Consider the following 14,168-nt stretch of genomic DNA (forward strand, 5'->3'; position numbering starts at 1 on the left):
TATTTTTAAAATCTTCCAGGTTTACTGACATTTGTTTTGACGTCAGCTTCAAACATTACAGTGCTCATGGTCACCATAACTAGACATAAGAAATACATGTGGCTAACGCAAAGACAGAAGTCAAAAACACAAAATTCAAACGAAGGCTCGCTTTCTCTTGTGCATGAGGTCTATAGTGTCTCTCGGGCGGGCCTCAGCTGTGGTTTATAAAGAGTACGCTTAAAAGATATTATTCTCAATTTTGGGTAAACTGTCACCATTTACTCACCCATATGTCTTTCTAACGTATGCCTTTCTTGTGTAAATAACAAAAGCAAGATTTATTGAAGAACAGTGTAACCAAACCATTTTGGTGACTATTGACTTCCATTGAAAGGATAAAAATATATATATTTTGTTCCACAGAAGAAGGAAAGACATGAGGGTGAGTAAATGATGACAGAATTGTTTAATTTTGGGTGAACTACCCCATTTAAACTAGATTGTTGCAAGAATAATATGAATGATCTCAGATATGTGTAAATATGTGTTTCGACTTTATTTCATTTGAATTGTCTCAAATATAGAAAATACACTATAATGCTAAATCTAAAAAGGAAATTATGACTCTAGGCTAGACACTGACTGGATACATTTAAATTCCCAGAGAAGAACACATAAGAGTAAAGACTGCACTTCTGCTTATTCATCTGTGTGGAGACGAATGGTATTGATCAGGGTCCAAGTTCACTAAAGGGAACATAAATCATCATAATTAACATCTATTTAAAACAGCTTTGATAATACTAAGAGCTAAAATCTCTGTGAATTTAAATAACAGCTATGCTTCTTAAATGCCCCCTTTTAGTTGGCATATTTACATAATTACATCATTAAACCACAAGGGCTTATGGGTATTTCCCATAGCTTTAATTTTGTATTTGATCATTTGTAGTTATTAAGGGTGATTTTTAAGCCAAAGAAGATCAATAAAGATGTATTACTGGGTTTATTTGGGAGTGTAATTCTAAAGCATCATTGCCTGACCCATTGATGCTCATAGATTTTTCACTCCAGTTCTTTTGAACAATTTCTGCGACTAGCTAATATTGCCAGTAAAATGTTGGAAGCTATTCGATTAACACAGAAGCACAACACAAGTGCAATTCATTTATTGTTCATTGAAATATTTTTTTCCATGAAGTACAAGAACAACACATGAATGCACCATATCCTATGTTACTCAAGTATTCAGGATGTTGAAGACATCCATACAGGTTAATGGAGAGGAATTACGCCTGGGGGGTTGCTGTCCAGTCTTCAGACTGAAACCCCTCTTGTCTGGGTCAGTGTGATGAATGGAATCTCTTAATTGTATTGACGTATGGAGACTGGGTGCAGGATTTCCAGGCTTAAGGTTACAGACTGGAATAAAAGGCAGCTCTTTGACTGACAGTGTTTAAATGTTGTTTAGGGAGCTCGCTTCTTGTAAAAGAAGTATGTTAACAATTGCAAGCATGTTTTTTGTTTTTTTTAAATCTATACAAGGTTTTCTCATGTGGGGTCGGTCAGGGTAAAATTGCAAGCACAATAAACCTTGCAAGAATTGAAAATTGGCTACTTTGCCATAGACTGGAGTAAGACCATAGACGTCTCTCGAGCTGTCACAATCTTTTTTGGCGCTCTGTGGCGTGACAAATCGTTGTAGAGAACTCGTGAACCGATTATCTCTTCCGCTTTACTTGTTACAACACGAAATAAACATGAATGAAAAATCACAACAGGAAAATGTTCAAAGATACTGAAATATGTGTTGTCACATGCAATCGCTCAATCAGTGTTTCAGTTGTACCTTAGAAAAGTCAAACGTTTTTTTTGCAATCCCCAGAAACTCGTAAGTCAGCAAGAACTATTTACTTGGAGAGGAGCATTTTGCTAAATATATGCACTAAATTGCATATTCATTGTATTTTTACTTAACCTGTCTGATTGTTTGAATAAATTGGTTTTATGACAGCCACAATTTAAATGTTAAAATGAAATAATGAGTAGAAACATAATTACATCCTTAGGGCCTATACATTTATTATAACGTTATTATAAAAACTTTTAATTTATAATTGAAGTAGCCTACAAATGAATTAATTTTAACCTTTCATATAATGATGTACCAACTGTGGTTCCCTGTTTACACAGCATTAATTGAAAGATTTTTTTCTCATATTCAAAGAGGTATTTGTATTAACTTTTCACATAGCATCTCATGCCTACACTGATTTATACAGTAACACCATTATCACTCACATTTACAGTGTAATCATTGGTGCTTTATCTGACGTGGTCTCCTCTGGCTCCACCTCATGGTATTCTTCCATTTCAGTATCACTACATCTGAGACTCTCAATGAAGTGCACATTTCTTGTGTCTGTTTGTCTTTTCTTCACGGACTGAGCCCTGTCTGTGGATCCGTGCAGTCGGCTGTTGCTAGGGAAAAAATATGCTCTTTTGCCGGAGATGACGTGGAAGAAAGAGACGTGTTCAGTGTCCCCCCTGTCTGGGACACAGACAGAAGACAGAGCCGGGTCACAATACGATGCACTGGACTCTTTAGGCAGATCTGCCTTTTTCTTTTTGCTCAATATGAAGTTAAAGAATCCAGTCACTACCAGCATGACTCCTGTAAAGTATAGACAAAGTTTCTTAATTCATGTTGACCTGTATGCTAGTGTGTTCCTAAACTTGGTCAGAAGTCACTTTTAGCAGATATTTACATATTTAGATTGTTTTGATTTACAGTAATGCTATTATTTATGTTTATTAAATAATATAATAATATATTATTTATAATAAATTGAAAGCACCTGGTATTACAGCGTGCCATGCAAGCACTGGATGCAGGAAACACATCACAGACATCATTGTGTAGTAGAGAAATTTCTGAAAACCTCCAACTTTGGCCATCTTCTTCCAAAGAATGAAAATCTTCCATGTGGGTGGACAACTGCAAGCAAGAAAAACAGACATGAGTAAATGCATTGATTAAAATCGCACAAGCAAGTACATGATTCATATAATCTGATTGTACGTACGGAAGGCACATTGCCAACAGAGCGTCAATGAAATAGGCAACTTCAAAAAGCATGATCACCAGCGAGGAAAGCCTGTGGGAATACAAACAGGAGTAATGCAGTGGTTTATAAAAACTCTTAACTTTTTGTTAGGAAGAAGAAAGTAAGTTCAAAGTGGTACCAAAACATACTTTAAAGTCCATATGAAATCATGTTTAATCTATGAATGGTTTTGGTGAACTATTTAAATGTAACTCTCACTTCTCACAACGCAATCAGTTCCTGGAGAATCAATTCAAGTCCCACCTCACATGTTTTCTTATTGAGAATCCTGAATCTCGCCTCAATAAAGTAAAATGGACTGTGAATATGGATTAGTGTTAACTTCAATCACTTCATGTTCCTCTTCATGCTTTTTATCCAGAGTAAGATATTCATTACCATTCAGTAGATATTTGATCACACATTTTTGGGCTGTTTATGGTATTCTGGTGTTCATGCATGTGAACAACCGTTTAATCCCTATGGAAATATCTCCCTGTTGTTCATGCAGAACCTCTTTGGTCTGGCTGTGAGCCCAGAAAGATCAGATAATCTGGGACAAGAGGCCCATTTGCCTCCATCTGTGTAATTCTCAAGGGGCGCTACTGTATTGCCAGCTACAGTATAGTTAGAAATGGAATGACAGTGGCCTTCAGTGACCATGTTCCTTTTAGACTGTATGCACCAGAGAAGCCATCGCGCAGCCATCTTTAGAATTTTCGGTTTGAACTTCAGTTTTTGCGTTAGCCCCGTATATTTCTATGGCATCGCTGTCGAAGAGCAATTAGCTGGTGAAGTGGATTTACTAGGGGTGTAACGATACACTCATGTCACGATTCGATACATATCACGATAGTGAACCCAATATTATCAATATCAATAACTCGATACAATATTATTGCAATACTCCAGACACTGTAGCCTCCTACAGTTGCCCATCTCCGTGCCCGTGTCCGTCTCCGTAGCAATGTCTGTGCCGGTGTCTGTCTCCGTGCCGGTGCCCAGGCCGGTGTCCGTCTCCGTGCCGGTGTCAAAAACGGTGTCAGTGTCCATCTCCGTGCAGGTGCCCATCTCCATGCCAGTGCCCATCTCCGTGCCGATGTCAGTCTCCGTGCCAGTGTCCGTCTCCGTGCCGATGCCCATGTCTCTGCCGGTGTCCGTCTCCGTGGCGATGTCCGTCTCCGCGCCAGTGTCCATGCCGGCTGGTGTTCATCTCCGTGCCGGTGTCTGTGCCAATACCCGTGCCGGTGTCCGTCTCCGTGTCAATGTCTGTGCCGGTCTCCGTGTCGGTGTCCATGCCGGTGCCCTTGCTGGTGTCTGTCTACGTGCCGGTGTCAATAAAGATGCCAGTGTCCGTCTCCGTGCCGGTGCCCGTCTCCATGCCAGTGCCGGTGGCCGTACCGGTGTCCGTCTCCGTGCCGATGTCTGTGCCGGATCCCGTGCCCGTCTCTGTGCCAGTGTCCATGCCGGCTGGTGTTCGTCTCCGTGCCGGTGTCCATGCCAGTGCCAGTGTCCGTGCTGGTGTCCGTGCCAGTGTCCGTCTCCGTGCCTGTGCCGTTCACCCAAAAATGAAAATTTACTCACTCTTATGTTGTTTCAAACCTGTATTAATTTCTTTCTTGTTCTGAACACAACATGTCCGTGTGTACGAGTCTGTGCCGGTGTCCATCTCTGTGCCGTCTCCGTGACCGTGCCGGTGTCCATCTTTGTGCCAGTGTCCATCTTCGTGTCAGTCTCCGTGCCGGTGTCCGTCTCCGTGCCGGTGTCCATGTCCGTGCCGGTGTCCGTCTCTGTGTCAGTCTCCGTGCCGGTGTCCGTCTCCGTGCCGGTGTCCATGTCCGTGCCGGTGTCCGTCTCTGTGTCAGTCTCCTTGCCGGTGTCCGTCTCCATGTTAGTGTCCATGCCAGTGTCCGTCTCCGTGCCAGTGTGCGTCTCCGTGTCAGTCTCCTTGCCGGTGTCCGTCTCCGTGCCGGTATCCTGTCATTATTTACTCACTCTAATGTTGTTCCAAACCTGTATTCATTTCTTTCTTGTGCCGAACACAAAAGAAGATATTTTGAATAATGTGGCTAACCAAACAGTTGCTGGTCCCCATTGACTTCCATAGTAGGACAATATATACTTTGGAAGTCAATGGGGATGAACAACTGTTTGGTTAGCCACATTCTTCAAAATATCTTCTTTTTTTGTTCATCACAAGAAAGAAATTAATACAGGTTAATAAAACAAAACAAAAAAACAAAGAGAAAATCACTCACTGAACTGAGAACTTTTAAGTATCAATACATAATGTATACAGTGAAGTCTATGTAGTGTTTTATTTTTATATTTGTTCATTTCATTTCTTTCTTGAATGCTTCTGTTAAATACACCTACTTTAGCTGAAAAAATTACTTTTTAATTTAATTTGTATATTGTATGTTGTGTATATGTATTGTGTATCTTTGTTCTTATCTTTTAATAGCAAAGAAAATAATGACAAAGATTTTTATCTTCGCCACTTTGGCCTAAATGTCTGCCTTTTTTTTTTTTTTACCTAGTAAGGCTTTGTTAAAAAAAAAAAAAGGATATTAGTTTGGCTGTAATGCTCAATCACTAGCAAAATAGCAAAACCAACATGAAAAAGAATCGTGATAAAATCGTAAATCGTGATTTTCCTGAAAAAAATTGTGATATGATATTTTTGCCATATCTCACACCCCTACTTCTGTGCACTGTGTGCATTGGCATGCGCTGACCCCGCGCTGTGATTTTACGTGGCCTACCACTTTGTGGCTGAGTTGCTGTTGTTCCCAACTGCTTCCACTTTCTAATATCACTAACAGTTAACCGTGCAAAATGTAGTGGTGAGGAAATTTCATGAATGGACTTATTGCACAGGTGGCAACCTATCACAGTACGCTTGAATTCACTGAGCTCCTGAGAGCGACCCATTCTTTCACAAATGCGTGTAGAAGCAGCCTGCATGCCCAGATGCTTGATTTTATACAACTGTGGCCACGGAAGTGATTTGAACACCTGAATTCAATGATTTGGAGGGGTGTCCCATTACTGTTGACAATATAGTGCACATACACAAATGGACAAGGATACAAAGTATTAATAACAAATACTATCATAAAACAATAACTGAAAATACATTAAACAAATGGTCAATTCTAAAATGGGAAAACAAACTGATCAGTCTCTTAGATCTAACCACATCTTTAAAAATTACTGTGGCTTTATTTGCTCGTTGCTGGAAATATTAAATACCATCTGACAGGAAGACGTGTCTCAGAGAACATTCATATGAATAACAATATGCTATACCTCCCACAGCAGCTTATTATATACTCACAGGAGGTAGACGGCCAAGCTGTTGAACTCCCCCTGTCTCTGAGTCTCTACACCCACTGCACAAAGCACTGACAACACACACACACACACACACACACACACGCATTAAACTTAACCTGCAGAAATCATAATCAATTAATTACGAATTTACTGGTTATTAATAGTTAGTAGTTGTTGTTGAAGTTGTTATGTTTAGGTATTGGGTAGGATTAAGTGATGTAGAATATGGTAGGCCTATTAGCCTGTGCTTTATTATAGGTAGCCTACTGTAGCATATAGGTAGGCCTACTAACAGCAAATATGTTAGTAATATTCAAGCTAATAAGCAACTAGTTAATAATGAGAATTGGTCCCCAAACTGATGTTATCATAAACATTTATTTTTCAATCGCTGAATTTAAATAGCCTTTTGGACTTTTCACAAAAATGGAATGCAATTCTTATTGTGGCCACTAGATGTCAGATTTGCCACACACCACAGCTTGGCAAATAAACCCCTGGTTTTGGGGGAAAAAAGTATGCTACAAATAAAAAATAAATAAAATAAAATACAATACATGTGTTATTCAATATGTGTGAGAATTGTACATGTCTCTGTGCAATGCAAAAACATTTTGAAACAGTCTCATTAGATTTGTGAATGAAATACGTAAAAAGTATTTTTCTTGTAGGCCTATTACTAAAAAATTAGTAAATACTCTTTGCATTATTATCAAGTAATTCACTAGTTTTATTCACATTACACCTTAAAACATTTGATTAGATTAGATTAAAAAACTTTATTTCTTATTATAAAAGATATCCTAACAAGCAAACATATTTTAAGAGCCTTGTTATAGTGCGTTTTACAATACATATTGTTTCAAAGCAGCTTTACAGAGAGATAACAGGAAAATAATGCAACAAAGTTTGTTTCTAGAAGAATATAGCATCACAGTCCAGCTTAAGTAAGTTCAGTGATGGTTAATTTTTGTTGTAAAAAAAGTTATTCATTTAGTTAATTTATGATCTGCCTGCATAGACACCATGTACTGTATGAGAACTGAACTGAGCTGGACGATGACATCACTGTTTTCTCCAGAACGGCTATATATATTGCATTTAATATTATTTATGTAATTGTTGGACTCAAGGAATCTCAGTCATGTAGTAAATCATCCCTATACTCATAGATTTTTTTCATCTTTTTTCATTATTTTTATTTTTAACGTACATTTACCCTCTATTTCAACTTAAATGGGCCACACACTGGAACAGTGCATTTCTTTCCCTCATTTTAAAACAAGTTACAGTGTGTTGGGTAATGAGCACAAAAAGCACATTTCAGAATTCTAAACGTCAATCATGGGGGGAATATTTGCTCCTAATGCATTCTTGAAAAAAAAAAAAATTATTTAAAGGTAATTTATAACACTTTCAGTGAAACAATGGCCAACAGAAGAACAGAAAAGACAGTCCTACCTGCAGCAGTCGAGATGCCAAGAACTCTGCAGGCACATTCCACTATAACCCACAAAGCTGAGATCTTCATGGCCGAAATAAAAAAGCGTTTTACTTTAGAACATTTGTTGATAGTCAACGTTCTCTTTTGACGGTTAATTTATTGGTATAGTTAAAAGAGGAAGTCAGAACTTTGTGTAAAGATGGCAGCGCCACCGCAGCCCCATGGTTAGTAATCTCCTCGCCTGAGCTGGAGGGTGCCGTCGGCTGCGTCCCAGTGCAGATTTTACCCTAGTAATCAGCCTAACAGAAAAAAATACAATCCAAACACACCACCCTCTGCTTGTTCCTGCTAAATTCCACCTCTACTCAAGGTGAAAGGACCAAACAATGAAAAAGTTTACAGTTAAAGATTACCTATAGGTAGCAAAAAGCACAAATAAGGCATGTTCCCTGAGGGATAGACACACACACACACACACACACGCCTGTTGCAGGACCCTCACAGGTTACGAGCAGTGACCTTCATGTGGAGGTATTCCACCCTCCATCCTTTTACAGCTGCTGAGGGACACATTCAAATTAAATTACCTTCATCCAATCAGCCAATTAATCAAAAATGTCCTTGCCCAAGGTCAGATGTGTTTTTACAAAGTAAATGTACATGGAGTCTCAAACGTCTGCTTGATAAGCCCTGTCCTGAACTGATGATTAATGGCGGAGAAAGCAGCAGTACTTTCATATAGCCCAATCCTGACACAAGACAGATGTTAATCATTCTCCAGCAGAGGCACTGAACAGACACCATCTCTTCCAGTCTTTAGTTACCCGTGTCAAAGGTCAGACTTTTCTCAGTCATAACAGATCACAATTGATTAGAACCACAGCGTGGCGCATGACGGCATGACACGGTGTAATTAAATCTGATCACACATGACTACAGTATTGCTAGGATTTCAAACCACTTGCGTATCTTTGGCATTAAACGACACATCACATTATTTTGGTTAATATATTGACTTATTCATAATACTTTATTTTTTAATAAAACTGTAAAAAATAATAACACCAGTGTGAAAAATATTTTTTTAAACTAATATACGTCTCTGAGGTTAGATACCTTGCTGTCCAGCTCATCCTTTAGGAAAATATATCATGCATGTTCATAAAAGAGCAGAAAATGGGAGTAACTGGGAAAATATTACAGATGTGGACTGTAAATTCGTAAGGTTTAATGTGGCCTGGGGACAAAAGAGGGTCTCCGAAACCAACAGATGAACTGACTTCAGTTCTCAGGCCCTGAAGAAGACAACATTATGTACTATACATACTGTCCAGAGTGAAATGGCTCTCTTGGCAAACACTTGGAGAGTTCTGCTCTAATTTACAACTCTGATATCCAAGTTGACTCCTGCTAAGAGGAAAAATGTAAATCCCCTAACATTAGAACAAGGCTACCTTTGTTTTCTGCCTGGGTCAACTGTTTTCCAGATTAGCAGAATTGTATTCCAGGTATGTGCATTTCTGTGCTATGTTCTTCATTCACACTGTGAATCCACAACCACAGACCACTAAAAACAAGTTTAAGAGCACGATCAAACCTTTTAAACTAACTCACCATTATTACAACAAACGTACTTGTATACAGAAATTGGCATGTATATATTTGCCTTAACATATCAAAATACATAATACACTATATTGCCAAAAGTTTTGGGACGTCCGCCTTTACATGCACATGAACTTTAATGACATCCCATTCTTAATCTGTAGGGTTTAATATGGAGTTGGCCCACCCTTTGCAGCTAAAACAGCTTCAACTCTTCTGAAGGCTTTCCACAAGGTTTAGGAGTGCGTTTATTGGACTTTTTGACCAATCTGCTAGAATCGCATTTGTGAGGTCAGGCCCTGATGTTGGACGAGAAGCTGTTCTATCGGGTAGAGGTCAGGACTCTGACTTCCTCCACACCAAACTTGCTCATCCATGTCTTTGGACCTTGCTTTGTGCACTGGTGCGCAGTCATGTTGGAACAGGGCCATCCCCAAACTGTTCCCACAAAGTTGGGAGCATGAAATTGTCCAAAATGTCTTGGTGTGCTGAAACATTAAGAGTTCCTTTCACTGAAACTAAGGGGCCAAGCACAACCCTTGAAAAACAACCCCACACCATAATTCCCCCTCCACCAAACTTTACACTTGCCACAATGCAGTCAGGCAACCGTTCTCCTGGCAGCCGCCAAACCCAGACTCATCCATCGGATTGCCAGACAGAGAAGCGTGATTCGTCACTCCAGAGAACACGTGTCCACTGCTCTAGAGTCCAGTGGTGGCTTGCTTTACACCACTGCATCCGACGCTTTTCATTGCACTTGCATGTAAGGCTCGGATGCAGCTTCTCAGCCATGGAAACTCATTCCATGAAGCTCTCTACGCACTGTTATTGAGCTAATCTGAACGCCACAGAAAGTTTGGAGGTCTGTAGCTATTGACTGTAGAAAGTTGCCAACTTCTGTGCACTGTGCGCCTCAGCATGCTCTGAACCCCCACTCTGTGATTTTACGTGGCCTACCACTTCGTGGCTGAGTTGCTGTTGTTCCCAACTGCTTCCACTTTGTTATAATACCACTAACAGTTAACCGTGGAATATTTAGTAGTGAGGAAATTTCATGAATGGACTTATTGCACAGGTGGCAACCTATCACGGTACCACGCTTGAATTCACTGAGCTCCTGAGAGCGACCCATTCTTTCACATATGCGTGTAGAAGCAGCCTGCATGCCCAGATGCTTGATTTTATACAACTGTGGCCACGGAAGTGATTGGGACACCTAAATTCAATGATTTGGAGGGGTGTCCCAATACTGTTGGCCATGTAGTATATCTAATAAAACATTTCTGACTGTGATTGCTTGTTATACAGTCAGAAATATTTAATGTCTCAGATTTGGGGGATTTTTTATCATCTGCCACGGGAAAGTCCAATAAGTTAGGAAAGACGTGGTAAACTTAGTCAGAATAGACTGATGATCTGTGCTGAGTTGTAGTGGGAGTAGTTTGAAAACTAAATTAGTTTAGAAATGTTGGTCTGTAATGTTGAAAAAGCCCAAACCTCAGTTTGTGGAATAATACTATGTTGATTTTATAAAGACAACATAATTGTCTCCTTACAATGAGTTTCTTGTGTCATTTGTTTGTTGCTTTGGATAAATGTGTCTGCTAAATGAATAGATGCTAAAGTAAATACTGTGTATCCACTTCGTGCATCCCTAGTTAGGAATCTTTTTGTGCTACATACAACATCTTTTGAGTTTAGAGCAAATCATAGTTGTTATTCGTGGAAAATAAAATGAATGAATGCAAAAGTACCCACAAATTGTCATATCATAACAAGACAGCTTCAATGCTAGACTATGATAAGCAGCACATGAGAAATTATCTACATTTTATGAACTGGAAAAACAACAACATCTGTATAATTGTGACATACATCCAAGTGAAATAGGGTTTAACAAGTTGTCCTTGTTACAGCGTAATTATGTACAGAGTAATATTAATTAACAACATGTACTATAGGGTTAGGGCGGGATTAAGGTTTGTTTGAGGGTTAGTTGCATGTAATTCTGCATAATTTACTGTTATTACTATAGTAAGTACATGTAACATAACAAGGACACTATACATTAAAGTGTTACTGTTCAATAACATGCATTTTAGGCAATATATAGGATGAATTTTCAATTCATGCTGACTTTAACAACAGAAGATGTTATGACAACGAGAATATGACAACAACAATACAACATACAAATATCAATTACTTGTTCCTATAAACATAACAACCAGAACCCAGAACATAAATACTTTACATTTTGGGTTTGGTCTGGTTTATATTTATTGCTGTAATAAGTCTGGGCTCTTTCTGCAAAGGCATATCATAATTATTTTAGTCAGAGCTGACCCACACTGAGCTGTGATGCTGTAAAGACAGACTGGTTGCTGGTTAATGCTGCGAAGTCAAAGTGACCCCTAATTCATGCACTCAAAACGTTCACGTTCATCACATTTATGGGCCTTGAAATGATTTTTACTCATTTGTCCCATGCATACATAAACACGTGATGGGTGTGAATGACTCCCAATGGGAATGATATATGAAATTTGATGGCCTTTTGAGGCATGTGCACTTGATGTATTGCTTTTTACCTCAACAAGAAAAAAAAATCGTATCTTTAGGGGGAAGTACAAACATCACATATGACACAGAGCCATTTATCTTCCTAGCACACATATGACAGCCTTCTTCAGCAGCAAATCAACAGCAAATCATTTGATAGTGACAATGGTGTTAATGAGTTTGATATGGTGTCATGGTATGGTAGCCATAACATAACATTTCATCAGACAGCCCAGTGTGTAATTGTGTTGTTAAGCATATGTGAGGGATCGCTATGAGCTGTTGGAATTTCCCAACCCACTGTTGAAATAACATGAGGTCAGAACATTGTGTTTTGCAAGCAGTGGTTCAATCATGATTTGTAGAAGTGAAGTTAAAATATGATATTTAGATATAAAAATTATGATTTGTAATCAGTTATAGGAGCTACGTGTAGATGAACCATATTGTTTAATGTGTGTTTCTGGACTCCCCCTCGTTTCCCATTCTATAATGAGATCTCTGCCATGGATCTGTTATTCATCACGGCCTACTGGGGTACATTTAATCTTGATTACAATGGCAATTTTATCTCGCTTTATAAACATCTCATGAGATGTATTCTTGTTCAACATCAAACTCTGCATTCAGAAAGACCTTTGCTTTTGTTGTTGCAAAACGAAGTGAAGAAAAGGATAATTTTTTAGAAGGTTTTGCTTTAAGTAAATAATATCAAGATGACTGATCACTAAAATACTGCAGCCTTTTTTCTATTTTTTTACAACCCAGCCAGCACAAAGAATATCTGTGCATCCTGAATAAACTTACAGACCTTAAACTTTTGAATATACAGTTTTATATATTTCATAAATTATTTTAATGTTTGTGAAAGATGTCTCTCATGCAAACTCAAATTGTTTATTTGATAAAAAATAAAATAAATAAAAAGATTAATATTGTGAAATATTTTTACAATTTAAAATAACTGTTTTCTATTTTAATATATTTTAAAATTATTGAATTTTCAGCAGCCATTACTTCAGTCTTAAGCATCACACAATTCTTCTAAATCATTTCTTATTATTATCAATATTGAAAACAGTTGTGCAACTTAATATTTTTGTGGAAACCATGATAAACTGTTTTTTTTTTCAGGATTCTGATGAATATAAAGTTTGAAGAAACAGCATTTATTTGAAACAAATCTTTTGTACGATTATTAATCTCTTTTCTATTTTTTTTTTATTCATTTAATGCGTCCCTTTAATTAAAGGATTACTCTTAAAAAAGAATCCCAAACTTTCGAACAGTACAGAACACACACGCACAAGCGCGCACACACACACACACACTTTCATATTGAGACTTTGTAACATTAAATAAGCATTGTAGTAACTAAATATTTGCTTAGTCATCTCTAAAACTCACATTCATTTGTTCAAGATCATGTTCCTTGAAACCTGATCTGAAACTATAGTTTCATTGAGATGTACCTTCCTACAAAAACACTGCATTTGGTTTCAAATGGTCAACATGTAATATTGTGAACTATAAATCTAAAAACATCCAAGCTTTATGCTTTGAGACACTGTGACACATGATTAGTAAGGCATTTTGTGCGTTTAACAAAGTTGACAAAATTGCAACACTGACACTATGTGGTTGCAGAAGAAATTGCATTCATTGAATGTAGGACTACATGCATAAAAATAAGCTTTGTAATATTGCGCTGCATTCAGACTCCACTGGTTTAGTTACAGGTATATGTTTCTTGTGATCATCCATGAGAAATGCTGAGAGGATGCAGGAATGGGTCTCACTGACCTTCGCCTTCGGAGGGAGATGATGAATGAGGTCAAAGGAGCGTTGGCATCGACCGATGACACGAGGAGCATCAGCATGTGTCTGTGAAGCTTCATGCTGAAGGGAGCAGTGAGTAAGACCCACCACCACAAACATTCCTCTTTGTTATAGTCTATAGCTGTGATCTCCCAAACACAGCTCGATCATGTGATCATAACTGATCCCGGACTAAAGAACCCATTTCATCTCTTCCATTTCCCAGCCAACAGGATCACAGAGTAAATTACCCATGAGTCCCTCTAGGTACAGAGGGATTTGGATGGCTCTCGGCTGGCTTATCTGAT

The 14,168-nt window shown here is 38.4% G+C and overlaps 1 protein-coding gene across 2 annotated transcripts; it reads right to left on the bottom strand.

Moving 5' to 3' along the window:
* Nucleotides 1–1,125: 1,125 nt before the first annotated feature.
* Nucleotides 1,126–13,963, bottom strand: tmem72 (transmembrane protein 72). 2 transcript variants are annotated; one of them, XM_079636069.1, is made up of 5 exons: nucleotides 7,890–8,147; nucleotides 6,430–6,496; nucleotides 3,069–3,140; nucleotides 2,841–2,980; nucleotides 1,126–2,656 (listed from the first exon to the last, which is right to left on the bottom strand). In XM_079636069.1, exons 1-5 carry the CDS (start codon nucleotides 7,957–7,959, stop codon nucleotides 2,286–2,288), a joined length of 720 nt encoding a protein of 239 aa, XP_079492195.1. In that variant the 5' UTR covers nucleotides 7,960–8,147; the 3' UTR covers nucleotides 1,126–2,285. The 2 variants fall into 2 exon arrangements, with proteins under 2 accessions (XP_079492195.1, XP_079492196.1); XM_079636070.1 differs by lacking the exons at nucleotides 6,430–6,496; nucleotides 7,890–8,147 and adding an exon at nucleotides 13,846–13,963.
* Between the last annotated feature and the right edge of the window lie 205 nt (nucleotides 13,964–14,168).

The sequence above is a fragment of the Phoxinus phoxinus genome (genome assembly GCF_949152265.1).
Source record: "Phoxinus phoxinus genome assembly, chromosome: 14".
Classification (NCBI taxonomy): Eukaryota; Metazoa; Chordata; class Actinopteri; order Cypriniformes; family Leuciscidae; genus Phoxinus; species Phoxinus phoxinus.